Raw genomic sequence first — 27,994 nt, forward strand, 5'->3', positions numbered from 1 at the left:
TATGTGAAACAGACGACTTCTGAGAAGTCCAGCAGAGTAAGACGAGCAGGTGAACAGCAGCAGTATATCATGAAGCCTTTTATGGGCATGTTGGATGACTACAGCCATTTTTCTAAATATGTTTCCTGTTCTTGTATAATTTACCAAGAAACAGTTGCACAAATGATGCAGAGGAACCCACAGACTGAGCTGCAAACATGTTTTCTTTTATTAGCAGGTCAAGCTTCACCCTGAAGACGAGCACGAGCTGCGCCTGCTTACACAGACTCAGAGATGTGATTGAAAGCAGCTGAAGGATGTTTTTTACAGATGAGGAAGACGGATAACTAAAAAGATGATTCTACATTTTCACTCAAACTGGTGATGAGTTTTTCCTCTTACAGGTGTGGGGCATTAGAGCCATTTCAGCTGAAACCAGCTAGTGAACCTGTGACACTTGGATATACATTTGTGATCAAATGTCAGCTCTCTTTCTTTTTTTACTGTAGCATCAGTTCTTTCTGTGTCCTATTGACACAATTTATGCTATCTCGATAATAATAATGTTAATTTCCGGTGTCTTCCGGTGCCTCCGTCACCGTCATGTCTTCCTGCCCTTTCAAAACACGGACTTTTCCATTTTCTTTTCCCGTCTGCTCCTTTTTGCCTCCGTCGTGTTCTTCGCTTCCCGCCTGGTTGAGGCCCTCCAGCTCAGCAGCGCTTACGGCCATCTCAATCTTAGCCTGTCCATCTTCCCGTTCCCTCCTAATGCAAAGAAAGTTCCCGGTGGCAATGACAAAGGCAGATACTGTCACTTCACAGCCCGCCAACAGGAACACGTACATGTACTGATGGGTGGCGTCCAAGAGCCGACCTGGTGGAGAGTGCAACAGTGTTAGTATGAATGTCGTTCATTGTCCCCGTGATCACTTTATAAAAACAAGGAGGATACTAAGAAAGTGACACATGTAACGGTTGGTTTGTGTCTGATAGAAAGATGCAGCCGAGTACATCGAGTGTTTGTCACTGACTATGGATGAAGCTGGTTATACCGAGGGTTGTTATTTTTGGTTTTATCTTAAACAGATACACAAAGTCAACATCTCTGTAAAAAACGTGACAGCTGATGTTCTTTCTCCATGGGAAGCACAGCTATAGCTAGCTTAAAAGCATCTGAAGCTCAAACACTTTCAGTCTGGATCTACTCATGTTGGCTCAGGTGATTAAGTGGTAAATTTCACAGTACAAACCCATCCAGAAAACCCCACCGTACTAGCTTTCTATTATTTTAATAATTCTCATTAATATTGTTTTGCATCGAGGGCAACATGGTGGTTGTAACCCTGTCCTAGGACATTTTCCCATGCAGACTTGAAGAGATGCAGATTAAACTGACAATCTGAGGATTATGTGTTATTATACAGCTGAGATATTGTACTCTAAATGTGGGCGGGATGGCAACAGAGAGAGAGCACCATCGTTGCTTGGATACTCTGACCTGCTCCAGGAGGTCCCACCAGCACAGCAACAGCTTCCATTAGCAGCACCAGGCCGATGGCACTGGAAAACTTCTCTTTCCCCACAATGGCCATGAGGACCTCAAACTGAAGTGCTCCAACCATCCCATATGATATACCAAAGAAAATACAGAAGACCACCAGACCAGCATAGTTCTTTGCCTGAAATGAGACAACAGGTTTCACAATACGTATACGGCTCAGTTTACAATATTCACTTATTACGACCCAGATCTGCAATCATTAAGACAACTCCCCAACTGGAAGCCATTCTACTTGAAGAGGACTTTACTGCAATGTTACCTGCGATCCTATGATGTCAGTGCACCCATTGAAGATCATAGCGAAGCTGAAGAGATAGACGCTTCGAGGTCGCACACGCTTCATGCCTGCTATGAGTCCTGATGCAGGTCGGGCAAACATATCAACAAATCCTAAGATCGTGAGCAGCAGTGCCGAGTTGGTGTCCTTGTAGCCAAGGCCTTTAGCATAACTGACCACAAACAAAGGCGGCACAAACAAGCCTAGCACCATAACAGAAGCTGCAATGGCATAGATTACAAAACCTCTGTCCTTGAACACACTGAAGTCTAATAGTTTCTTCTTTGCCTTTGGTTTGTCTGCAGCCAGCAGAGTGTTTTCTTCCAGCATCTGGGACTTCTTAGGGGTTGACAGAGGCCGCATGAGAGCACCACAGGCACAGCAGTTGAACAGCATGCCTCCTAGTATAAGGAATCCACCCCGCCAGCCATACTGGTTTTGGAGAGTCTGCCCCAATGGGGAGAGACAGCATAGCGCCACAGGGCTGCCTGCTGCTGCCAAGCCATTGGCTAGAGGACGCTTCTCACTGAAGTAGCAGTTCAACATTATCAGAGATGGCTGGAAGTTCATTGCTAGACCCAGACCTGCAGAGAGACGCAAGTATAGAGAAATGAATCACACTGCAGGGTTAATGAATAATTAATTATTGGATTATTATTATTATCAATTATTCAATTTAGATAGATAGATAGACAAACAGACTGGTACTTGCCACTCTGAGCATAAATTTGTTCACAAAGTCTAAATATTTAACACTTTTTTGTGACTCTACCTGTAATAATTCCAGTGCAGAGGTAAATATGTGTGATGCTTTTGGCAAAGGAAGCCAGAATCATTCCCACTGAAGCAAAGACTCCTCCAACCATCATCACCGGCCTACAGCCAAATCTGTTCACCAGCACACTGCACAGAGGGCCTAAGAACACAGTTCATCCGTCAGTACACAGTATACGTGTGCAATCAGTTATTAGCAGTTTCATGTGTTATACTTGGGTACCTGTGCCATATAGCATGGCAAGCAGTATTGAGGAGATCCAAGCAGTGGCACTGTGGCCAACCTCAAACTCTTGAATAAGGTCCTTGAAGAAGATGCTGACAGCCTTAGGGAACGCATACGAGAAGCCAGTGATGACGAAGCATCCCGCCAACACTGCCCAACCCCAGCCTCCATCTGGCGCCTTCACTCCAGGAGGTCCATCATCCACCACTGCTCCTCCCATTATTTTCTGGGAGCTATGATGAGGTCAGTAACTGTAGACACACTGGTACAAAGCACAGACTTAATACAGCCATCAACCAACTCAATCCAACCGCTTAAAAGGAAGCCTGAAAACAAAACATCAAAAGCTGTGCCACAGCTGCATATTCTTCGATATGTGAGTAAATCATACTAAACAGACTTTGTGACAAAAAGGAAAAATAAAGCAAACATGAGCTGTCTCTCAGGAGCGTCTCCTCAGCCTGCTATGCAGCCTCGGTAAGCTAACTGTGCTGCAAGTTACTGGATCATCAGCACGTACGGCCTCGTCTGGCTGTTTGCTGGTCTGGAGACATTAGCCTTTATCACAAATGAATTAAATGTTCCTACCTATCAATCTGTTGGAGGGGTTATAAGGTCATTTCCAAAAATCTGAACTCAGTCATTCTACAGCAAGGACGATTTTTTCAAGGAGGAAATCTTCCAGACACTTGCTGATCTTCCAAGTGGATTCTCAGCAAATCCAAGTACAGACCATGCAGTGCTCAGAGAAACTGCAGAGAAACCCTAGAGCTACATTTCAGACTCTACAGTTAAATGTTAAAGTTCATGACAGTACAATCAGACAAACTATCTCCTTTTGTCTAACCCAGGGCCAAATTACTAAACTCCTCTTTATTTAAAAAATAATCTCCAGTCAAGTGTGTCTGACTCGAGCTTAATGAGGCTTATAATGTCATACAGAGATGCTCTCAGGTGGTAGAGACAGGAGAGCCTTCAGTGTTCAGGCCCCTCTTCTGTGGAACCAGCTTCCAGTTTGGATTCAGGAGACAGACACTATCTCTACTTTCAAGATTAGGCTTCAAACTTTCCTTTTTGCTAAAGCATATAGTTAGGGCTGGACCAGGTGACCCTGAATCCTCCCTTAGTTATGCTGCAATAGACGTAGGCTGCTGGGGGATTCCCATGATGCATTGAGTTTTTCCTTTCCAGTCACCTTTCTCACTCACTATGTGTTAATAGACCTCTCTGCATCGAATCATATCTGTTATTAATCTCTGTCTCTCTTCCACAGCATGTCTTTATCCTGTCTTCCTTCTCTCACCCCAACCAATCACAGCAGATGGCCCCGCCCCTCCCTGAGCCTGGTTCTGCTGGAGGTTTCTTCCTGTTAAAAGGCAGTTTTTCCTTCCCACTGTCGCCAAAGTGCTTGCTCATAGGGGGTCATATGATTGTTAGGTTTTTCTCTGTATCTATTATTGTAGGGTCTACTGTACAATATAAAGCGCCTTGAGGCAACTGTTGTTGTGATTTGGCGCTATATTGAATTGAATTGAATAAAGCATGACCAAAAGGCAACCAAGAGGCAACGATGAGGTGTGGCATGGAGGATTATCTTGATGGGTATCCCAGGGACCAGCTGTCCTCAAGGTTATGTGGCTTTTTTCCATTGCCTATGATCAGGAGTGTGCTCATGTTTGTGTTTAAGGAACATCTTCTAGAAACACAGTTCATTTCATTGAACTGTCATTTCATTCATTTTTGTCATGTAACTTATTCCAAGTTACATGACAAAAATAATCACATTTCCTGAATTATTTTTTGATCTATTAATTGTCTTTATGAAGTTGTGTTTCTTTTTGTGTACTATAAATTAGGCAAGACATTTTCCTTTACAGTGGTGTGCTTTGGCTCTGTTGTCTCAAGTCCCTTTTGTTGAACACTTAAAATGAAATTTGGTGTGTGTGGTCCACAATTTACAATAAGTCTGAATGATTATTTAGAGTAAGTACTTCCTTGCCTTGTACCATGCCTGAACACCAGCTTGTGGCTGCAGCAGAAACACCCAGACCTCCCTCTCTCAAAGCCATCTCCTCCAGAGCTCCAATCAAATGTCTCTCAGCATGTCTCCTCAGTCTGCCCTACTCTGTCTCTAAGGAAGAGGCCAGTCACTGTCACGGCGGGGTACGCCGGTGTGATGATGCAGTGGACCCAAGAGCAGACAGGGAAGGAGGTGGAACTAAGTTTTTTAAAAAAGGCACACTGTTTATTTAGGCTGTAAACATTAATACAAAAATAAAGCAGCATCAGCAGTGACAGACTATGATAACTGTGACTAAACTGTGATAACTATGAATTAACTTTGATAAGACATGGAGGGATGTACCACAGAGAAGAAGACAGAGGACTTAAATACAGACAGGAGGAAGTGGAAACACAGCTGACTGAAATGAACATAATGACGCCGCAGGGGAAGTGAAACTAAACACACTGAACAAAGAAACACAAGACTCTTTCAAAATAAACCAGGAAACACTGAGAGACGTAGACATGACAACTAACACAGAAGACAAGGACAGACTTACAGAAGGGGACATCGATGGAAACCTAAACAAGAATAAAACTACAAAAATACACCATGAACTCAAAATGCTGCGTCAGAGACCAGCAACCATTTGGAGAAAGCTTATTTCTGCGGCTTGTATCTGTGATATCATTCTTTCAGTCATGAGTTTGGGACCATAGGTTAGGTTAGGAACGTAGATCTGCAGGTAAATCAAGAGCTCTGTCTATAGAACAAAGTGCTGACCAATTTAGAATCATCAGACAACCTAACATGCCTGTCTTTGAGTAGTTTGCTCTAATTATACTTATAGAAATGAGAAACCTTCAACGAATGTGAGAATATGAGCTTGTTGAATTATGACCTTTTGTAAAATTTGAAGAAAATAAAATGTAAATCTAAACAGCAGGAAATGTTGATAAAGAACAGAATGACTGTTTAACTGGCAGGGACAGTTTGTATAATGTTAGAAGCCAACGATTCACACACATGTGGATAGAAACTGGTCTTCCTGTTCCTACTTTAGACATGAGAAAACTCAGGACAGCAGGGCCCAGAATCGAGCATGTTAACGTGCAGGAACTGTTTGCCACGGTGGGCTTTCTTTGAACAGACCAAAAGAAAAAACAAAAACCTTCTAGATGTTCTGGTACACAATTAAAAATCTGTTGCAACATCTCTGTCGCCAGAATCTGTGACTCTCTGCACAGATACTGTTGTGTCTTCAGCCCAGTGTCGTCTATAATATGTGAAACATATGTCAGTGTTTCCCTCATGAATGATATCGAGTCATCTTGAGCCACAAACAACAATCCTGCAGCTCCGAGCTCCTTAGAATACCACGACCTTTGGCAGTGACGTTAATATATCCTTTTATTTATGCAGTTTTAAAAAAAATCTCATTGACACTAAAAATATGTTTTTAAGAGTAATCAGGATAGCAGATACTGCAACAAGTATAACAACAGTTCTGCAAACATATTTTAAGTGGACAGAAAGGACCGGATTGGTTACAATGTAAGTACAATAACACAGAGTTAAAAAGATACTTGAAAAACATGAACCTTTAAATTTGATATAAAACTCTTTTGTAAACCCTCCTCACCGAACATATGTAAAGATATTACACATAGAAAACACACGGAAACATTGGAAATCAGTTTTTGGCACACACCGGTCTCAGTGATACAGTCGCTGTTTGTGTGCCACCAATGTGCGGCTAATATAGTGGAAACCGGTAGTGCAACAGCAACATGGTGTCTATGCATACAAAGAATTTATTACTAAGTTGGTTATTCCAAACAGCATTATTGTTATCTTGAAATCAGTCAGATACGGACGAGTCACCCTGGTGAGTCTGAATCAACGTGGAAAGCACTGCACGTCTGTAGCTGCTGAAGTCTCAGCGACTCAGGACACCCAGCAGACACTTTCTGTCTAATCGCCTATTTTTGTGGTGCTTCCCATAATTTCACATGAGGGGAACGAGCCAGTGTTCACAGAGCACATTCTCAGTAGCTACATGTCCCATATATGCTTTTCTACATTGCACTGATGCGCTTTAATAGACTGGATGACCAAAAACTAAACTTGGTGTGATGCATGCGGCTGAGCACACATGCGCCTGACTGGAGCAATAAGAGCTTCAGTTTTCAGTGCATCATACAGACCTGAGCAGCCGCTCAGTCTGAGATACACCTGAGCTCCATCACTGAGAGTTTAAAGTCTATTTGAACTTTTATTAAACTGTGAAGCAGTCGCAGCGCGCCCCACCTGTAGCACCCAGTGATGAAGACAATCACAGCAGAGTGTGAAATGAAACAAATATCGATCATCGATCACCTACCTGCTGAGATGCTGTCTGCGTCTCGCGGCTGGACTTCCTCGCGTGAGCGCGCGTCCGTTGTTCGTTTTTATTGAAGCATGACGCGCACACGGAAAGCCTAAACCCCGCCCCGCTTTCAGATCCACACTGCAGGAAACTCCGCTCCAAGTCAGGGATCTGTACCAGCACCAGCACAACGAAGCTCAGAAGACTCCTCCTGATGATGCCGGTGTTGTGCCAAAAACTGATTTCCAATGTGTCCGTGTATTTTTTATGTGTAATATCTTTACGTATGTTGGTAAATAGACTTCGGTGAACAGCGTTTACAAAGGGGTATATATAGAATTTAAAAATTATCTGTTTTTTCAAGTATCTTCACAACTCTGTGTTATTGTGCTTACATTATAACCAATCCGGTCCTTTATCCCCACTTAAAATATTTTTACAGAACTATTGTAATATTTGCTGCCATTTCCGCTGTCCTCTTGGCCAACTTACTCTTACAAAAGACATTTTTAATGTTAATGACATTTTTTTAACTGCATAAATAAAGGTTATATAAAAGTCACTGCCAAAAACTGATTGCGACTTCTACCTTGTTACACAAATGTTGTTTGTGGGTCAGTATGACTTTGTGTCATCCATGAGGGATGCATTTGACATATGTTTCACATATTATAGCCCAACAACTCACTTATAGCAGTTTAAATACGAGCAATCAGTTTTTGGCACAACACCCGGTGCTCCATCAGAACTATGTCAGGGTGGCGCTCCGTGATGCTGAGCACTGATCACTGCAGGTGGGACATGACTGGTACATGTATTATTTTAATGGGAGTTCCGAGCTGTCACCTCTAGAAGAACACGAAGTCTGTGCTCCACTGTCCTTATCACCCATCTGTCGTCTCATATCAAACACAACATCGCACACAGTCTTGAACCCACAGCAGTAAACAGGAACCATGTCATCGCTGTAGGCGGGGAGCAATTTAGCCGACGCACGGTTTCCATGGAAACCGCTTACCTCGCAGGGGAATAAGCCAAAAAGTTCACGCCAGCTGTGACGTGGTGACTGCATGAAGACGGATCAGGCCTGCTGGTGTGCACGTAGCTGTTTAAGGTAACCCAACGATAGGCGCGTGTGTGAGCGCGTGCTCGTTACGTCTATGCACTTCCTGTTTTCATCCGGTAACAGCAGGTCTGTGTTCAGGGACCGGGCTGTCTCTGCGCTCGCGTTAGAGCTGCAGGAGTGATGCACCAGCTACAGCACACTGAGTGCAAAAGTACACGTATACGTTTGTAACTTTGTCTCTGCGGCTGCGCAACACGACTGTGATCGGAAACACTGACGTCATCATTAAAGTACAGGCTAAAGAAGCACGTCATCGGTCAGCTTAGACTCTGGTCACTACTGTTTTTGACTTCATCATCACTGCAGGTTTATCGTGCTCTGCCTGTGACAAAGCCCTCCTCCTCCGTGACCTCCCTGAACTCCTCCAACACAGTTTTTGCTAATGGAAGTACAAGGATGAACTGTGACGTTTACAGTAGAGTTGAGCCATAACACAGTGTCCACCATAATACCGCTATAAATCTGTATATGATATACAGCACCTAGCTGTTCAGCACATGTGCACAGACAACAGTCAGAGTCACACAGAGCTGAACCTCCTGCTGTCCAGGGAAAACTCCAGGACAGCAGCCTGAGTCCTGGAGAATATTGGACTTGAAACAGTACAGCTGTGTAGTACTGTAGCTGTGTAGTACTGTACTGTAGCGGGGCACATGGTGCATTGGGGAGGCCAGTGCGTGACTGATAGTGCTCTAATGTCTTTTCCAAGTAGCCATGCTGTGACTGCACGGGCAGTGTGTTTGGGATTACTGTCATTGTGAAAAATGAAGCTGTTCCCGTCTTTCACGGTGGATCAAAATCTGTGTTCATCATTTCTGATGAGATCTCCAACACCACCCAGACGGTGGCAGAGCCTCCTGTTTTTACAGAGGGCTCTGGATGCTGGATGCTCGGACCTCTCTCCTGACCTCCTCTGTACATACTGACAGTGATTTGAACAAAAATGTTCTCATTTGGATTCATCTCTGTCAGACCTGCTGTCACTGGCTTCGGTGTTCTTGTGTAATTTGGCGTACTTCCTGTTTCTTTGGCGTTTTTTGTAGTCAGTGAAAGAAATGGGAACAAATGCTGTGTTCTTCCAACAGACTCCTTGTAACACAGTGCGTACAGGTACAATCTGACATTGAGTCTTTTGTAAGTGTTATCAGGACCCAGCTGCAATGGTCCAGCTTTGAGGGCCAAGACTGTGAGTTTCATTCTTCTTCTTGGCTCTATACAGTTTTTGTTTGCTTACTTATTTACTGCTGTTATGTGTCGACACAACACTGGTTCATACCTTCAGTTAGAGACTTTTTATGTGTTTGAATGATTCATACATCAGAGTTAATGAGATTGTTCCCTGCACCATGGAGCTGGAAGTTACCTGGAATCCTCTGAATGAGTAACCCAGGTTAGATAGATACATAACAAGGACCTTGATCCTCAAAGAGACTCAACATCATCTGTTATTGGACGTACTTTGTTATTGGACACACCACACCACAATTAGTGCATGCATGCATGCATGCTAAAAAAAAAAAGGTTACTAATCCTTGTTGCCCAACACTCAATCAGACATCCACAACAGTGAGCAGCGTATCCATTAGAGTCTAATGAGCTCGGAAAGTAAGCTGCTGACTGACTAGAAGTGAAGAAGCTGTTGGGATGAGAGGTGAAGTGCAGTCCCTTTCTTTCTGAGCTCCTTAGAAAACCACGACCTGGATGGAACGAGGACAACTTACCGGACAGAGGAGACGTTATCCCCTCATGCAGTTATTTTTCCAAAGTGGCAAAACCTGCACTGCACGTAAATTCAGTTCCATTTTTATAACACCAAATCACAACAGCAGCCTCAAGATACATCACGCTGCAAGGTAACAGTCCTACTAGAGAAACTCCGTCCACCAAACGACCCGCTGTGAGCAAGCACTTCTCACAGACGTCGAGTTATTTGCTTCAGGTTTTAGTCACATCCGTCCTGCAGGTCTAATGAATGGAGTTAAAGATGGTTTATTTTGTTTGCTGCAGATTGTGTGTGCAGCTCAGAGGTGTTTTTCACATGTTATTTTCAATAACACAAGAATTATGGAGATCAGGTTCATTCAAGCCATAACAGAATAAAACAACTTTTCATTCACAGAGTAACACAAAGATCAAAATGTGTGGACCTGAAGCGTCAGTATCTCAGCCTCATTTTAAACGACACTTACTGATGTGTGTATAAAGCTTTCATGCATTGCATCTCATGGTGCTGACAACATAAGGTGGACAGAGAAATTATGCTTTATTAATTCTGTTTGTGGTGGCGGGCCATAAATGATACATTTTAATGCCATAAAAAATCAGACCTAGGGCCATGATTGGCCCCCGGGCTGGACTTTGGACGTCCCTGTTGTGCTTCACATTTATTGGAGATTCAATTAAGGTGAATAAACAACTTAACTGTCTGCAAAGAAGTTTTAATTAACAAGCATGTGCACAGTGTAAAGAGGAGGGCAGTGTGTTGTTGATTTCATTACAATTAGGATGTGTGTGTGTGTGTGTGTGTGTGTGTGGTAATCTTTCTTCTTAGAGGCGCTCTGTGTCTTTATATAATGCAAAGGTTTGTACACTGGCGGCACCACATGAATGTGAAAGCAGTGATATGTTTAATCCTAATAATGGTTAATCGTCTTGACTATAGTCGTGCAGCTATAGATATAAAAAAAACTGTGACTGCATTTATGATTATTATTATTATTATTATGTAATTTACAGATGTTGTGGTCACTCTTGTGATATTAAACCAGACGAGGTTTCTCTGTAAACAATAGAAGATGAGCTCGTTATGGGCACGCTGTAGCATGCTGCAGGCGCGGGACATGAAGCATGTGGAGTGGAAAGGTCCACAGCTGTGCTTCAGAACAAACATTTTTTTCATTATATTTAAACTGCACCACCTCATGATAACAATCATCTCAAGGCTCTTTGTAATACGATCACATGATCCTCTACGAGCCCGCCAACAACTGCGAGGAAAGAAGTCCCTTTCAACAGGAAGTGTCCTCCAACAGATCCAGGGTCAATAGAGGATAGAGAGGTGAACTATAGCAATGCATGAGTGAAAACAGGTGAGTGACAGGAAACGCTCAGTGCATGGAGGCAGTCGGCCTGCAGCCTGAGGCCATAGCTGGATAACTGACCCAGCCAGACTCCAGGCTTTATCAGAGCGTTTGAAGGCTGATCTTTAAAGTAGAGAAGCTGTCTGTGTCCTAAACTTAGACTAGCATTCAGCTCCATGTCTGATAGAAATCTGTAATAATGTGATAATATTTGCTTCGTGTTCTGAGAAGGATGATGTGAAAACATGTGAACGTGTAAAACCAGAACAATGTTGGTGTTGGAAATAATGAACTGAGACCAGTGCAGCTGCAGCCGTGTATTTGCAGTTACTCAGCAGTCAGGCTGTTCAGAGTGGGACGCTCATCAGCACTTTTTCATGTTTCTGTTTGTAATGATTAACTCGATTTGAATCTTCTCTTTAAAGCCTGTAATTCACGCTGTCTTTGCATTTTTCATTGAAAATAGTGAAAATGTTCTAATTGATTATTTAATGTAAAGGCCTTTAAAAACCAGCAAACATTTTTAAAGCATTGTTTGTTACTCGTCTGTCCACAGCGTGTCACTCAAGGCTCAGTGGAGCAGTTACAGTCTGCTGTATTTTCATTGTGTTTTCATGCATATTAAAAGCACTGACCTCTACCTACCATTCAAGCTTCTATCAAACTTTACGTAATGACACCAGTTTGACATGTGAGCTCTGACAGGATGGAGGCAGGTTGCAAAAGATATATTTCCTCACCTGCCTGTGCTGCTACCTGTGCACACAGATAACTTTGCCTTTATTTGCACACATTTTGAAACATTAGTCTGCCTCCAGTGAAAACAATGGAGGTCTGTGGGCTATCAAGAGACACTAAGACGCTGGATCTGGAAAGATAAATTGGTTTTGCTAAATATTTAAATGTCATTGTTTAATTTTCAATGCAACAAGCTCTGCAAACTAGATTCCATGCACCTCTATTGTCCCTGTTTAGATAACATGCAGTCCCCAAATGAAACAAGGACAGGGCTCTAGAACAACATCATGAAATATGTCATTTGCAAAAATATGTTTCACAGTATGTTTTTTTTCTCAAAGATATTTTTATTGACTTAAAGGAACAAAAAAAAGAACAGATACATGCAGAATTGTTAAAAAACAGACAAGTAGGCTTCACAGTGACTGTTTGAACCGAAATATTAGAATACAGATTAATAACACACTCACATGTCTTATAATTGTTTTCATCAGTTTACCCCCTACCCATACCACTTAGAACCCCTATCCCTCAGGCCAGGTAGGAGGAAAAAAAAACAAAAAAAAACAAAACCCACAAGCAACAGAAACAAAAAACACGCACATGAGAATAAAAATACAACAACAACAACAACAAAAAACATTGCAAATACAACAAGAAAATTTTTTTACAAATAATAATAATTTTAAAAAAAGACAAAACCACAAGTGACTAGAAAGTATAAATAAAAAATTTTTTTACATAACATTTAAAAAAATAAAAATTAAAAAAAAATTAAAACCAACAAAAAAAAAGAAAGAAAGAAAATAAAAGAAGGGGGGGTGAGGATTTACTGAGTAATGCTGGAAGTCAGGTTCGCAACCTGGAGGCTGGAAAAGTATTTCAGGAATCGCCCCCACACCTTGTGAAACTTACCGCTGTTATTACTAACTGCATGTCGGATCTTTTCAAGGCTCAGATAGTACATAAGGTCCCTCAGCCATTGAGTCTGGGTGGGCAAAGAGGCACCCCTCCATCTTAGTAGGATTGCACGCCTAGCTACAAGGGAGTCGAAGGAGAGCATGCAACGCTGTGACGAGGTCAACCGTGCTTCAGCCTCTCCAGTGGTGCCAAAAAGCGCAACTAATGGATTTGGATCCATACGGTGTCCAAGAATTAGGGACAAGGTTTGAAATGTATCTCTCCAGAATCCTTCAAGGCTAGGGCACGTCCAGAACATATGGATAAGGGTAGCCTCCGCATTCTCACACTTATCACAAGTGGGGGCAACATTTGGATACATACGAGATAGTTTGACTTTGGAGAGATGAAACCTATGCACGACCTTAAATTGTAAAAGACAGTGGCGAGCACATAGGGATGTGGAGTTAACTAACTTAAGTATTAAGTCCCATGTATCCATAGACAATGACTGATTTAAATCTTGTTCCCAGGCCGTTTTAATCCGATCTATCGAAGAATCGTTCATGCTCACCAGCCTGTCATAGGTAAGAGAGATAAACCCTTTACGAGTTGGAACTAGGGTAAGGAGCATGTCCCCTTGGCTTGCAGCTGGTGCTACCGGGAAACTTGGAATCTGAGATTGGAGGAAATGTCTGGTCTGCAGGTATCTGAAAAGATGTGTACGTGGGAGATTGAACTTTTCAGAAAGCTGAGCAAAAGATGCAAAGGTATTGTCAGAAAACAGATCATTGAAACATGTAATGCCCCTGTCATGCCAATCTCGAAATACAGGATCAGATAATGATGGCTGAAAAAAAGGGTTAGAAAAAATTGGACTCAGAAGGGAGAAGCCTGTAAATCCAAAATGCTTCCTCATCTGAGCCCACACCCTCACCGTGTGCCAGACAACTGGATTATCGATTGTCTTGTTTGGGGGAAGGGGGAGTGAAGACCCAATCAAGGCCAGGACAGAAGAGCCTGAAGTTGAGTTCAACTCCATGAGCACCCAGGACGGGCAATTACCTTTGTTTTGGAAGTACAGCCAAGAAATAATGTAGCGCATATTTGCAGCCCAATAGTAATACCGAAAGTTAGGCAGTGCCAAGCCTCCCCGACTCTTGGGTTTTTGGAGTTGAGCCTTGCTCAGTCGAGGGCGTTTACCTCTCCATATGTAAGATGAGATAATTGAGTCCAAGGAATCAAAGAAGGATTTGGGGATAAATACTGGTAACAATTGAAAGAGATACAAAAATCTAGGAAGTACATTCATTTTGATTGAGTTGATTCTTCCCACCAAAGAGGTGGAGAGAGGGGACCACTGTGCCAGATGTTTTTTTGTATTATTTAACAGAGGGAAAAGGTTCGCTTTGAAGAGACAATTATGCTTCCTTGTAATTATTACACCTAGATACGTAAATTGATTTCCTGCCATTTTAAAGGGGAGGGTAGTATAGTCATACACTGATGTATCTCCATCCACAGGAAACAACTCACTTTTATATAGGTTGAGCTTGTATCCTGAAAACTGGCCAAATTGGCAAAGATGGATAACAATGCAGGTATAGACATTTTGGGTTTTGAGATAAAGATTAAGAGATCATCTGCATACAAGGATACTTTGTGTTCAACACCCTTCCTCCAGATCCCATCGATCTCCCCACAGCTGCGGAGTGCAATGGCAAGTGGCTCTATAGCCAGATTGAAAAGAAGAGGGCTTAAGGGGCATCCCTGACGGGTTCCACGTTGGAGGCTGAAAGGCTGCGACTGTATGGAATTAGTAAAAACTGAAGCGTTAGGACACGTATATAATAACCTTATCCATGAAATAAATTTTGATCCAAAATTGAATTTATCTAGAACTGTGAATAAGTATTTCCACTCGACCCGATCAAATGCCTTTTCCGCATCTAAGGAGAGAATGCACTCAGGACTCTGACCGGAAGGAGTGTATAATATATCCAATAGTCGGCGGATATTGGAATAAGAGTAACGATTTTTAATGAAGCCTGTTTGATCTTCGGATATAACGGAGGGCAAAATATTTTCCAGTCTACGCGCCAAAACTTTGGCCAAAATTTTAGCATCAACATTTAATAGGGAAATTGGCCTGTAGGATGAGCATTCCACTGGATCCTTACCTTTCTTTGGGACAAGAGCAATGCTTGCCTCATAAAAGGATGGTGGAAGTTTACCACACTTCCATGAGTCGGAGAGGGTTAAATGTAGTTGGGGTAAAAGCAAGGGTGAAAATGCTTTGAAAAATTCAACGGCAAAGCCGTCAGGACCAGGGGATTTTCCAGGCTGCAGTGAAGAAATGGCCGCACCCAGCTCCTCTGGCGTGATAGGTTCATCTAACCTATTTTTACTATCAGAGGAAAGCATAGGAACATTCAAAGTCTTTAGAAAGTTATCCATTAAGGTGCTTTCCTGCGGGAGTTCAGAGGTGTAAAGTTGGGAGTAAAAAGTCCTAAACGTATCGTTAATTTTGGAGGGGTCCGAGGTGATATTACCATTAGCCATCCTAATCTTTGTGATATGTTGTTTTGCCTGGAAGCCCCTTAACTGGCTGGCAAGCATCTTACCCGATTTGTCGCTATGAATATAAAACAAGCTTTTACTCTTCAGGAGCTGACGTTCAATGGAGTGTGTTGAGAGGAGATCGAATTTAGTCTGAAGCACCACACGCTTATTGTATAGATCTGGGCTTTTTACCTTAGCATAGAGCAGGTCTACTTCCTTGATTCGGTTGACTAAATCGAGTCGTTCTATACGGGCCTTTTTCTTCATATTAGCAGTATAGGAAATAACTTGTCCCCTGAGAAAGGCTTTTAGTGTATCCCAAACTATTAAGCTAGAAGTTTCTCCTGTGGCATTTGTTTTAAGAAACAAAGTTATTTGTTCTTTCATGAATTCCAGGAAGTTTACATCTGCCAGGAGAGTTGAATTAAAACGCCAGTGTCGTCTGGGTTGTGGGATGTCTGGGAAACTCATTGACAGCACAACAGGGGCGTGGTCTGATATTACTATGGTCTGGTATTCACAGGATTGGACCCATGGAGTCAGGTGATTATGAATAAGAAAATAATCGATCCTAGAATAAGTGTGGTGTACCTGTGAAAAAAAAGAGTACCCTCTTCTGTGGGGGTGTAAGCAGCGCCAAACATCAGAGACACCACAGTTAGATAAAAAGGATTGAATGAAAAGAGCAGATTTACTGACAGTGCAGGGATTCGGGGAGGATCGGTCTAACACAGGGTCCAGCCAGCAGTTGAGGTCACCACCAAGTATGAGAGAATATGAGCTCAGATCAGGCAGCAATGAGAAAGCACGCTGGAAGAAATCTACATTGTCAATATTGGGGGCATATATGTTGGCCAACATAACTTTCGTATTGTAAAGCTTACCCGAAGCCACTCGTATCAGAAATTACATTATGTTTCTCAAAGGGAATATTTTGGTCAATTAGAATAGAAACGCCTCTGGCCTTAGCCTGAAAGGTGGAATGAAAATGCTGCCCTGCCCATCGGGACATGAGACGAGAGTTATCCGAATCACGGAGGTGTGTTTCTTGTAGAAAGACAACAGCTGCCTTAAACTGCTTTAGGTGTGAGAGCACCTTCCTTCTTTTCACAGGGTGGTTTAAACCTTTGACATTCCAGCTTACAAAGTTTAAGCGACTACCCATAGTCCTGTGCTAAAAATGTAGGAAAACAAGTGCAGCTGAAAACGGAGTATGAGAAAGAAGACAAATAAGAGACTAAAACAGAGAGTAGAATTGTTCCTGGATCCCCCAACTTGACAAAACAACATACAACTACCCCGGCTCTGAAGGGTGTCTCCCCCCTCCCCCCCCACCCCCACCCACAAGACAGCTGCTAAGGAAAAAAGCAGCAAGCTCTCCAAAACACACATTGTGCACCCTCCAGAAAAAGAAACTCTTCCTGTCTAACACTAAGAACTGACTTTAGCTCCCATAACGATGATTTCCGAAAACACAACACTCCAAGATGAACAGTAAAATTTTTAAAGCAGTAAGCATGGAACCACAACACAACCAATAACCAACTTTGGGGACAATGGAAGCAATGAGATATGAATAGCCTCTCTGCTTGTAAATAGCAGAGGAGAAGAAAAGAAAAGAAGAAGAAAGGGAAAAAAAGAAGAGGCGTCCGTGATGTGTGACTATGAATGAAAGTCCTTGCATATCCCAGGAGAGGAAAATAGTCAGAACAGTCAACTCACAGGGCTGTCCCGCAGACAAACGTCAGGACCAGATAAGCAGGTTCTCAGGGTGATTCGGCTGTAGCGGGCAGATCGTCCAAGTATCTCCTCGCTTCATCGGCCGATCGAAGCCAGCGTCTTGCGCCGTCAGGTGACGTGATGCGAAGTCGTGCAGGATACAGCGGAGCGGGCTTGAGACCTCGTTTATACAGCTCAGACATCACTTCACGGTACTCCGCTCGCTTACTCAGAATTTCCGGGCAGTAGTCCTCCACCACGCGAATCTGCCGACCATGGTATTCTAGTTTCCCTCCTCGCCGGGCCTCTCGGATGAGAAAGTCCTTTACCTGGTACCGATGGAGGCGTATAATCACGCAGAGCAAATCTGCAAAAAATTCTGTGGAACGCCCACCTTCGGCGCCCTCCTCGAGTCCCAGGATACGCAGGTTTTGACGTCTACTTCGGCTTTCTAGGTCCATAACTTTAGCCAGAAGTTTAGTGTTAGATTCGCTGAGGTTGGAACAAATGTTCTCAAGCTCTCTAACCCGCTGGCTTAAGTCGTCCGCTGCTAGCTCTAAAGATCCGAGCCGCTGGCCATGATCTTCTACCGCAGAGCGGACTTCGTCAAACTTCGACCCCAGTAGGCTAAAAGATGTTTTGAAATCGCTGGCCAATGCCTCCCTATGCTGCTCCAGGAGGGAGAAGATGGCCGCCATGTTCAGCTTAGGTGCGTCGTCCTCCTTTTCAGCCGCTTTAGTGTGTTTTGAGGCCATGTTAGAACGAGCAAAAACCAATTTCGGAACCCGTAAAATAAAACGTACGCAGTTCAAAAGTTTTGTTGTGAATTGGCTGGTTTAGGAGTGGAAAAAGGTAGAAAGGTTAGCGGAGCAGTCTTCTCCTCTACCAACTACATCCCCCTAGCGACCGGAAGTCGTTTCACAGTATGTTTAAGCTGTTGATTGAAGGGTCTAGTGGTCCACAGGCTGTGAGGATGACTGAGGAGCTCCGGGGGAACGTCACAAGGCAGCAAAGTAATGAGAAACGTGAATCTGGAGAAGACAGTGACCATAGCTAACCACACCCAGGGGCCGGAGCAGGACGACGCATGCATGGGGTTAATTATTATTCCTGTCAGCTCTAATGACAGAATTAACAGTTAATTATTGAAAGTGATTGGAGGTCAGAGAGATCACACTACACAGAATCACTGTGTAACTTTGGCAGTGCTGCTGTCATGGTCCAGGGTTTGGGCTGTTTGGGATTGTTGCTTTACATTAAGAAGTTTTATTTCAGTGCAACTGCGAGGAGTTGTCTTTACTTGAGTGATGTTATTTAAAGCTATGTAAAAGTGTGTGTGTGTGTGTGTGTGTGTTACATCCAAAATGCTGCAGCAAGAGTCCTGACAGGGACTAGAAAGAGAGAGCAGATTTCTCCTGTTTTGGCTTCCCTTCATTGGCTTCCTGTTAAATCCAGAATTCAAAATCCTGCTCCTCACATACAAGGTCTTAAATAATCAGGCCCCATCTTATCTTAATGACCTTGTAGTATCATATCACCCTATTAGAGCACTTCGCTCTCACACTGCAGGCTTACTTGTTGTTCCTAGAGTATTTAAAAGTAGAATGGGAGGCAGAGCCTTCAGTTTTCAGGCCCCTCTTCTATGGAACCAGCTTCCAGTTTGTATTCAGGAGACAGACACTATCTCTACTTTTAAGATTAGGCTTCAAACTTTCCTTTTTGCTAAAGCATATAGTTAGAGCTGGACCAGGTGACCCTGAATCCTCCCTTAGTTATGCTGCAATAGACGTAGGCTGCTGGGGGATTCCCATGATGCATTGAATCATACCTGTTATTAATCTCTGTCTCTCTTCCACAGCATGTCTTTATCCTGTTTTCCTTCTCTCACCCCAACCGGTCGCAGCAGATGGCCCCGCCCCTCCCTGAGCCTGGTTCTGCTGGAGGTTTCTTCCTGTTAAAAGGGAGTTTTTCCTTCCCACTGTAGCCAAAGTGCTTGTTCATAGGGGGTCATATGATTGTTGGGTTTTTCTCTGTATCTATTATTGAAGGGTCTACTGTACAATATAAAGCGCCTTGAGGCAACTGCTGTTGTGATTTGGCGCTATATAAATAAAATTGAATTGAATTGAATTGAATTATGAATACTCAACGAGGAAGTGACCTAGGAATTTGAAACTGATACCATAGCTGCTAAAATTCTCACATGAGCTTTAATCACAGTGACCCTGACGTGAGAGGCGTGGGTGTGTCTGGATTAGCTTCCTGTCTCTCTCACAGCAGCATTTCATTTTACGTCCTCCTCCTCAGCCACCTTTTCTTGCCATGTGCCCTAAGGCTCAGTCCAACACACAGCAATATCGCATATAAAATATAATAGCCCATATTTTAAGTACTAGTCTTATTCTGTCTGCATTTTCAAAGGCTTCACACAGAGCAGCCACAAATGTGGACTCAGTGGGACGAGTATGTCAGGCAGGTGTCCAGTGAAATGGTCCTGAAAGACACACAAATCATCAGCCTGCAGGAGAGAGAAACCACACTAAGGACTGAGCTGGAGCGGAGCAGGAAACAGACTGAAAGGTGAGAGGGGGAAAGAAGAAATACGAAGTTGGGAGTGCCATGGAGGTCCTTCCTGATGCATTGAATGGAGTAATAAACAGGGGGTAAATGCAGTGTGAGTATGGGCATCATCTTTTTGTATTTATAATTTCCTGTCAGGTACAAACAGCATCTGAGAGCTGGTCTGAACAGAGAGAAAGTCTTGGAGAAGAACAGAGTCCAGATGGAGTTGGAATGGCAGCGACGTTTTGAAGATGTAAAGGCTGACTACTACCTTGCAAATGAGCAGCTAATACAAGACCTGATCGAGGTCAGAGACCAGGTCAGCGGCTCACACATAACGCTAACCCATTCAATAGACTCTGTGTGCACTTTAGCACTAATGCTAACTGAAATACCTGCAGTGATGCAAAGCTGGACAGTTCACTGCAGGACAGAAAAAATAGACTATTTTCACCTGTTTTCTGTTACACGCCTGTTCATGTCAGCAGGCGTCATTTAAAAAACGAGAGGCGAGAACACATCAGATCTACGCCGATACAGACTGATGGTAATGTTAGGAATGAAAGGACTGACTGATGGACATGATTACTACAGAGAGATTCTGATGCAGCAGGCTAGTCTGTGTGGATTCTTTGTAGCAATTAAAAATGATACTGAGGAGTTTGTATGGTCCTCACGTTGCCTGGCAACATCGGGGCATGCTCCTGATGAGATGACAGATCTGGCCCAGGGCATCATGGAGCTCCTGAACAGTCAGAGGTGCAACCTGGGAGTGTCTCTGGGGCCGCGACATAATGTCCCAGAGGTGTCCTACTGAATTTACATCAGGACCCGCTGCACCAGCATAGGGTCTGATACTGGGTACAAGGATTTCATCCCAAGATGTAATCAGGGTGTCCTTACCAATCCCTACATGAATCTCCTTCCCCATAACGTGATGGTGTCTGTAACAATGTTGCAGGCAGCATAATGCTCTCCACGGCTTCTTTCACGTCTGACCTGTGGTCAGGGTGAAGCTTCTTTCATCTGTGAAAAACACAGGGTGGATCTGCCAGTACTGGTATTCTATGGCTAGTGCCAGTCATCCCATTCCTGTGTGCAGTAGCATACCTGCTGATGGGTTAAGGACCTTCTACAGCCCTGTTCAGCTCTCCTAGAGTAACTGCCCGTCTCCTGAATCTCCTCCATGCTGTTGTGCTGGGAGACACAGCAAACCTGCTGGTAATGGCAGCAGGCTTGGGTTCCCCCCACCCCCCCAGCAGTGACCTGTTCCAGTTTCAGCACACTGACAGAGGAGAGCTGCTGGTTTCAAAGCCCAGGATGTTTTATGAATGTAACACAGTTTTCATGTGTCAGGCTAAAGCTGAGCTGATGGAGAGAGAGCAACAGCTGCATGATCTGACCGTCTTACTCCAGTCCACTAGGAGGGAGAGAGATCAGGCTGTACAGGTGAGCACATGTTTAACCACACACTAATATAAGTCTTATGTCATGTTCTGCAGCTTGGCTGCTCAGCCAAAGCGTGCTGGAATAGAGCTCCTGCTGCCATTCAGCTGTTTTTAAAACCCAATTTCTATTATAATTTACAACCTTGCAACTTATACTTGTCAATGTTCACAAGTTGAACAGATACAGGAACAGGGACAGCAATGTAGAAGTTCAAATTACAAAAAACTTCACATAATATTAAGTAAGACGTGGCAATCTTAGTAGCAATAAATGAACAAAGTGAAGCAAACCTATGCTGGATTATTGAAACAATAAGCATGTATGGGTCATCGCTCACTGAACAATCCTCTCTGCATCCACAGAGCATGTGTTATTCCCTCCATCTCTCTTACTTTATCAATCAATCAAGATTTAACCGTTTAATGGTGATACACTTTAGTGCTGCTGTAGCAAGATTCTTAAGAGATACTTTTTATTGTTTCCTGTAAAACCATTTGGTAGTACTCCTAAAATGGCTAACTGTTGGTCGTTTGTTAATGGTTGTTGGGAAACTATTGAGAGCTTTAAATATGTCATTCCAAATGGAGCTCATTTTTGGACATGACCAGAATATGTGTGAGTGGGTTCCTAAGTGAGTACCACAATTTCACCAACAGGTGTCAGGAGTTGGTTCATTTTAGCAACGATCTCTGGGGGTCTAAAATATCTCATGACCACCTTCCATTTAAATTCTCTCCACAGCCCAGAATTAGTCACCAGATGGGCCTCACCGAACACTTCTTCCTAAGTCTCCTCTGAGATTTGAGTGCCAGTCTCAGCTTCCCACCTTGCCTTAATATTCAAAGTTGCACTTGTATTAAAACTCATAAATGCATTATAGAAATTACTAATCAATTTTGGGGAGGAATTACTTTGATATATCTTTAGAGATATTTCCTCGATGGCTGAGGGCTCCAAAACTTGCCTCCATTCTTTATGTTTTGTCAAAAAACTTCTTAGCTGCAAAAATCTAAAAAAGTCCGAAGAAGGAAGCTGAAACCGACGTCTCAGCTGTTCAAATGAACTCAGGTGCCCACTCCTCACAACATGACAAAGTTTATGAAGCCCATTATTTGACCATGCTCCGAAGTCTTCCACAATAGGAGCAAAACCCTGCAGGGAGGAAAGGCTTGATACAATTGAAATTTCTTTTGGAAGACCAAATGTTTGTTTGATTTTACGCCAGATCTTTAGTGTGACCCTTGTCCATTCCCCCATATGCACATCTTAAGTGAAATGTTAGAAAAAAGCAGGGATTCCAATCATCATTCGCATATTGTCTTCTCAATGTTTAGCCATGTGCTGAGGTGTTTTGCTCTCAAACTGATCTCCCTGTTGGAGCTCAGTGTGGGGGGAGTTCTTTTTTCTCCTCGTCTTTCCTCATGTTGTGCATTTTCCATTGTTATGCTTCTCTGATCTGTCTACCCCGTGTGATGTTTGCGTAATGTATGTATGGTCGGAAGGGTAAGATGGTGCTGGCAAAGGTCAGCAGCCTAACCCTTAATTTCCTTCTGAACAGAGCGCAGTGGTAAGCTTTTAGTAATAAGGGGGCGACTTTTCCTTAAAGTTTTTATAAAATTCACTAATAAAACCATCAGGGCCAGGACTTTTTTTAGTTTTAAGGTTTGAAATCACCTGTAGAATTTCTTGTTCCTGAATTGGTTCATCTAACTCTTTTGCTGCCGATTCCAGCAGTGTTCTTAGATTGATCTTTTCTAAGAAATCAGATAGTGTATATGTACATGTATTGTTATCCTTGCATGTATCTGAATTTTTATATAATGACTTGAAAAAATTGGCAAAGCAACTTGCAATTTGGTTTGGTTTAGTAATTAGGGTTTGATTCGACCTCAACTTTTGGACCATATTACAAGATTGCTGTTTCCTGAGTCTTGTTGCCAGCAATCTACTAGCCCTACTACCTTGTTCATAATACTTTTGTTTAATGTATCTTAAATTGCCCTCAATTTTTCCATTAATTAAACTATTAATCTCACTACGCAGCACTTTCAGATCGGACAGCAAGTTGGCTGTCTGCTTTTTTGTGTTGTTGCTCTAGGTGTTTTATTTTGGCCTCCAATTGACACTGCCTGGCCTCCCTTTTTTTCTGGCACTTGCAAATGATATTATGCAACCTCTAATGTATGCCAGAGAGTTAAGGGCGATATCTCTGGAGTTGTATTCAATTCTAAGTAAATATTTAATTCAGTATGTATGAACTCACAAAACTGGCTATTATTTAGGAGTGAGGCATTTAATCGCCAAAGTTTTAGTGTTGGTGTCAATCCTAAGTCCCACGAGAGTGATAGCGGTGCATGGTCAGATAGTGTAATTGGTAAAATTCCAATATTGTTAATTCTATGTTCTTCTGTTTTGGAGGTAAAAAAGAAATCTGTCCCTGAATAGGATGCATGTCTATGCGAGTAAAAAGTATAACCTCTGACTCTAGGAAACCTATTTCTCCAAACATCAGTTGGTCCCAGTTCAGTTGTTAAGTGTTTTAGTCATGTGAGACACATGACTTTTAGAGCTTGGTTGTTTATCCATGTAAGGTGACAAGACACAGTCAAAATCACCTCCAAGCAGTAAAACACCAGAACACTTTCAAAGCACTACATTAAAAATTGTATGAACTCTGGCTCATCCTCATTAGGGGCATAAATATTGAAGAGAGAAACCAATACTCCATCGATGGAGCCATTGACCATAATGTACCTTCCATCTGGGTCTTTATATGTAGTGAGTGGGATGAAATTTATCTGTTTGTGTACTAGGATTGCCACCCCTCGTTTCCTGCCAGATTTGTGAGATGAATAAAACACTTGTTGTGCCCACGGCCTTTGTAGCTTGTCATGCTCAACATCAGATAAACGTGTCTCCTGTAAAAAAGCTATATGACAATTGAAACTTTGTAGCTGACCTAGTATTACCTCTTTTAAAAGGGCTGTGGAGGCCTTCGACATTATAACTTATGACTTAAGCAAATCCATCTTAACTCTTTAGAGTGAAGTTTGAGAGATATCTGGGAGCATAAGTAATTTTGAACTCCATGATGACCCAAAACAAAAGGAACCATCAAACCAACAAACCAAAAACGAATATATAAAACACCTTGTACAAGTTTTTTACCCATCAAATGATCCCCGGGAGAACAAGGGACCTGAACAGGTCAGACAACAACAAGACAAAAAGTCAACAAGTCCCCGAATGCAGCTAACTCAAGTTTAGATGTCTTCATATGATGAACTGAAGTTCGGGGAAAATTGCTGGGCGAGCAGTCTCAGTGCAACCAACCTGCACGACTTGCAACTAGGCACTGTGATGTAGCTTACTGACATAAAGAACTCCGAGTTACCTTCCAGCTTGGTCCAGGAGATAAGACAATCATAGTTCACCATCTGCTGGAGAAAGTATGTTTTCCTTGACATAATCCAAGGCTTTGGCAGCATCCACAAACTCTTTTTCAACGTTGTTGTAAGAGACATGAAATCTGGCAGGGTACAGGATGCCAAAGCGGAGTCCCGGTCTATCGTGGAGTATCTTCCTCACGCAGTGAAAGCCGCCCTGGCTTTCGCCACGCTGGCTGTGTAGTCGGGGATTATGGCGATTGGGTTTCCGTTGAAGAGTAGTTTACCTCTGCACACTCTCCTGAGGATGTCCGCCGCATCTCCTTTGCTGTTTAATTTAGCAATGATAACTTGTGGGGTATCCCGGGTCTCCGTTGAGTCAGACTGTGATGAGATCTTTCCACGCAGACTTCCCTGTCAAGCCGAAACACCTCTTTGAGGAGTGCTGAGACCACCTCCGGTGAGCTGGATCCCTGGGTTTCAGCCACACCGGTAATCCGGATATTTCCGTCTCATCCGTCCTTCTAAGTCTTCACATTTGTATTTAAGGGCTTTCACCTCTTTTGTGAGGGACTCCATCGTCTCTTGTACAGCCACCATTTTGTCAGACCAATTCGACAGACCGCTTCGATAGATTTCACTTTAGCCTTCACCTGGTCCAGCTCGGCTTGGATAGCGGTAGTGTTGCTATTGATTTCTGCCGTGCTCTCATTGCCTACAACATGCTGGCTCATTAGTTGAGATGGGACTTTCAGATGAATACAAGAAGCTAATAGAAGGGCTGCACGGTGGTGCAGTGATTAACCTCACAGCAAGAAGGTCCTGGGTTTGAATACACCATCTGAGGGTGCATGTGATTATTAAAGTGGGACATCTGTCAGAATCACTGTACTGGGTTGACTTCTCACAGATGCTCATCTCTGTTGTGACCACAAGGTGGCAGTAATTTACTGTCCTGTCAAAGGAGTTGCAAAGAAAAGCGTCTGGACTTCTTTAAGTTGCTTGAAGACGTTTCACCTCTCATCCGAGAAGCTTCTTCAGTTCTAAGGTCAAATGGCCGAGAGTCCCAGATTTAAACCCAGTGGGAGTTTCCCCCCAAAGAGCTACAAAGGACCCCCTGGTGATCCTCTAATCACATGAGCCCGCTTTTCTTTGCAAACTCCTTTGACTACGATGACCTGGATGACTGAGAACCTTCACAGACATCTTACTGTCCTGTACATCACTGATGACTGAGGAGCTCTTCACTCAGCTGACTTGCAGGCCAATCTCCAACCTTCCTTTCATATCAAACATCCTTGAAAGAGTAGTTGTCAAACAGCTAACAGATCATCTGCAGAGGAATGGCTTATTTGAAGAGTTTCAGTCAGGTTTCAGAGCTCATCACAGCACAGAAACAGCTTTAGTGAAGGTTACAAATGATCTTCTTATGGCCTCTGACAGTGGACTCATCTCTGTGCTTGTCCTGCTAGACCTCAGTGCAGCGTTCCATACTGTCGACCAGTATCGACCAGTATCGAACGCTGGTACATTTAGGATGAATATACACATTGCTCAAAACATTTGTAATTTTGTTACCCATAAATTTGCATAATTATAATTAAAAAGCTGTACGGTGATGCACATGTCTGTGAGCGGCACAGAGTTCTGCATAGTCCTGATCAGTACTGATGGAAGCAGATTTATTGTTGTGTTGTTGGTGTCCCTGCAGTCTCATCGTTTCTTCTATTTTTGATCTGAACATTCAACACACAATAATGCAAATTTCCAATTCCTGTTCTTCTTCCTGTGGATCGTCACTTACACGACATAAAACCATCTAAATCCACAGGGTCTCACTCCAAAGGTGGATTCTCTGGCATCGGTGGAGATCCGGCGTCTACAGGAGCAGAACAGCGCCCTGCGTGCTGTGGTTACCCAGATGAGAAAGGACATGGAAGGTCTCGGCCATCTTCTAGTCTTACCTCACGCTGAGGCACCAGTGCAACCTGCGTATCAGGAATCTTCAGCCTCCAAAGGCAACACAGCAGGTGCTGTCAGCGCTCTGTATACAAACCTTGATGAGTTTCTGCATCAGTGTGACAAACTATACACACAAACCCTTTCATTGGGCTCCACATGCTAAGATAGATTTGACCCAGTGACCCACATCACTGCTGCTGATTCTTCTATTAAACATGCTTTTGTTGAACTTACAGCCACAGACACTCTGCTCATCGCGTGTGAGAAAGAAAAGCTTAGAATCAGCATGAACTCATTTTCTATTTTTCATTTTAATGTATAAAATAATAGCTTTGGATAATCTGAGTGTTAAGCTAAAGTTTAACACTCCTTCTCCTTCTCTGTAAAACTGGACTCAGACTGCCGTCAGCCTGTGGAGCAGGAGGTGCACCTGTCAGGTAAGCACCTCGAGGAGCAGCCAGGAGGTGTCACAGCACTGTCGGGCCTGGCTTCAGCCACAGAGGACCCACAACACATCGTTCCAGACAGATCACAGCCTGAAAATCAAGCTGGTATTATTCATGAGGTGTACATAAGGTGTTAAGCAGCAGAGGTGTTTGTGGCTGTTGAACATGTTCATCTTCCACAGTGACTGAAACCTGTATCTTTGAGGTTTGTTGGTATTTGTTGGTCACATTGTCTCCCTCATATCATTGCATCGTATTTGTGCTGTGGGTCCTCAGGTGGTTCGTGTCTGGATGAACGTGGCAGGCGCCTCGCTGTGACACGTGTGGAGTCAGCTTCCAATGACATCACACAGCAGGTACTAAAGGAGGTTTGGAGATGGAGCCACTGATCTGCTTAACCCCTACCTATCACTGTTAGACAGCACAAAATGGTTTCATCATCATCTTTTCAGAGGACACTGGTGCAGCAGCTCCAAGCAGACAGCAAGTATGTGAAACCAGCTCTGATGTGTGGCGTGTTTAAGAGCGTCCATCCTGCTAAAAGCGACCCCCAGCTCCTTCGCGTCAGGCTGAAGCAGGCAGCAGCCTGCATCGCCCGTTTGAGCAGAGAGAAACAGCAGCTGATCGCGCTGGGCAACCGCCTCCGTGCCCAGATCGCCGCCGATGGACGGCAGGGTAGAGTTACACACCCGTCACTGCACACCACGATACAGAGCAGCAGGGTGGCTGTGCTGGGAGCCTGCAGCCGATCCCAGTTTAAGCATAAATGGAAGCATAAATGAATTTTAGGACAAACTTAGATGCTGGCAGTACAAAATCAAACTGAACCTGCACAGTCACACTTTTCCTCTTAAGAATAGTCGGATGGTGTGTC

At 43.3% G+C, this 27,994-nt stretch overlaps 2 protein-coding genes across 7 annotated transcripts in view; one reads left to right on the plus strand and one right to left on the minus strand.

Moving 5' to 3' along the window:
- On the minus strand, nucleotides 1-9,595 carry LOC134632937 (monocarboxylate transporter 4-like). 3 transcript variants are annotated; one of them, XM_063481822.1, is made up of 6 exons: nucleotides 8,209-9,595; nucleotides 2,815-3,079; nucleotides 2,590-2,733; nucleotides 1,800-2,401; nucleotides 1,478-1,658; nucleotides 1-853 (listed from the first exon to the last, which is right to left on the minus strand). In XM_063481822.1, exons 2-6 carry the CDS (start codon nucleotides 3,035-3,037, stop codon nucleotides 546-548), a joined length of 1,458 nt encoding a protein of 485 aa, XP_063337892.1. In that variant the 5' UTR covers nucleotides 3,038-3,079; nucleotides 8,209-9,595; the 3' UTR covers nucleotides 1-545. The 3 variants fall into 3 exon arrangements, with proteins under 3 accessions (XP_063337892.1, XP_063337893.1, XP_063337891.1); XM_063481823.1 differs by lacking the exon at nucleotides 8,209-9,595 and adding an exon at nucleotides 8,037-8,199; XM_063481821.1 differs by lacking the exon at nucleotides 8,209-9,595 and adding an exon at nucleotides 7,206-8,019.
- ccdc57 (coiled-coil domain containing 57) overlaps nucleotides 8,218-27,994 on the plus strand; it is a 25,235-nt gene continuing 5,458 nt past the window's right edge. The window contains exons 1-8 of one of the 4 annotated variants that reach the window (XM_063481818.1): nucleotides 8,218-8,304; nucleotides 19,737-19,895; nucleotides 20,034-20,184; nucleotides 21,234-21,326; nucleotides 26,544-26,742; nucleotides 27,073-27,225; nucleotides 27,397-27,476; nucleotides 27,573-27,795. In XM_063481818.1, coding sequence (XP_063337888.1) covers nucleotides 8,261-8,304; nucleotides 19,737-19,895; nucleotides 20,034-20,184; nucleotides 21,234-21,326; nucleotides 26,544-26,742; nucleotides 27,073-27,225; nucleotides 27,397-27,476; nucleotides 27,573-27,795 — 1,102 coding nt within the window. In that variant the 5' untranslated portion in view covers nucleotides 8,218-8,260. Of the gene's footprint in view, nucleotides 8,305-19,736; nucleotides 19,896-20,033; nucleotides 20,197-21,233; nucleotides 21,327-26,543; nucleotides 26,743-27,072; nucleotides 27,226-27,396; nucleotides 27,477-27,572; nucleotides 27,796-27,994 lie in introns of all 4 variants that reach the window. The other 3 variants (XM_063481817.1, XM_063481819.1, XM_063481820.1) reach the window with 3 other exon arrangements.

Source organism: Pelmatolapia mariae, linkage group LG8 (genome assembly GCF_036321145.2).
Source record: "Pelmatolapia mariae isolate MD_Pm_ZW linkage group LG8, Pm_UMD_F_2, whole genome shotgun sequence".
Classification (NCBI taxonomy): domain Eukaryota; kingdom Metazoa; phylum Chordata; class Actinopteri; order Cichliformes; family Cichlidae; genus Pelmatolapia; species Pelmatolapia mariae.

Coding starts and splice junctions, on each gene's coding strand:
- LOC134632937 (XM_063481822.1), bottom strand. CDS start 3,037: ATGGGAGGAGCAGTGGTGGATGATGGACCTCCTGGAGTGAAGGCGCCA. Junction 2,402..2,589: donor CTGCACTGGAATTATTACAG/GTAGAGTCACAA, acceptor GTCTCTCTGCAG/GTCTGGGTCTAGCAATGAAC. Junction 1,659..1,799: donor CTGACATCATAGGATCGCAG/GTAACATTGCAG, acceptor GTCTCATTTCAG/GCAAAGAACTATGCTGGTCT.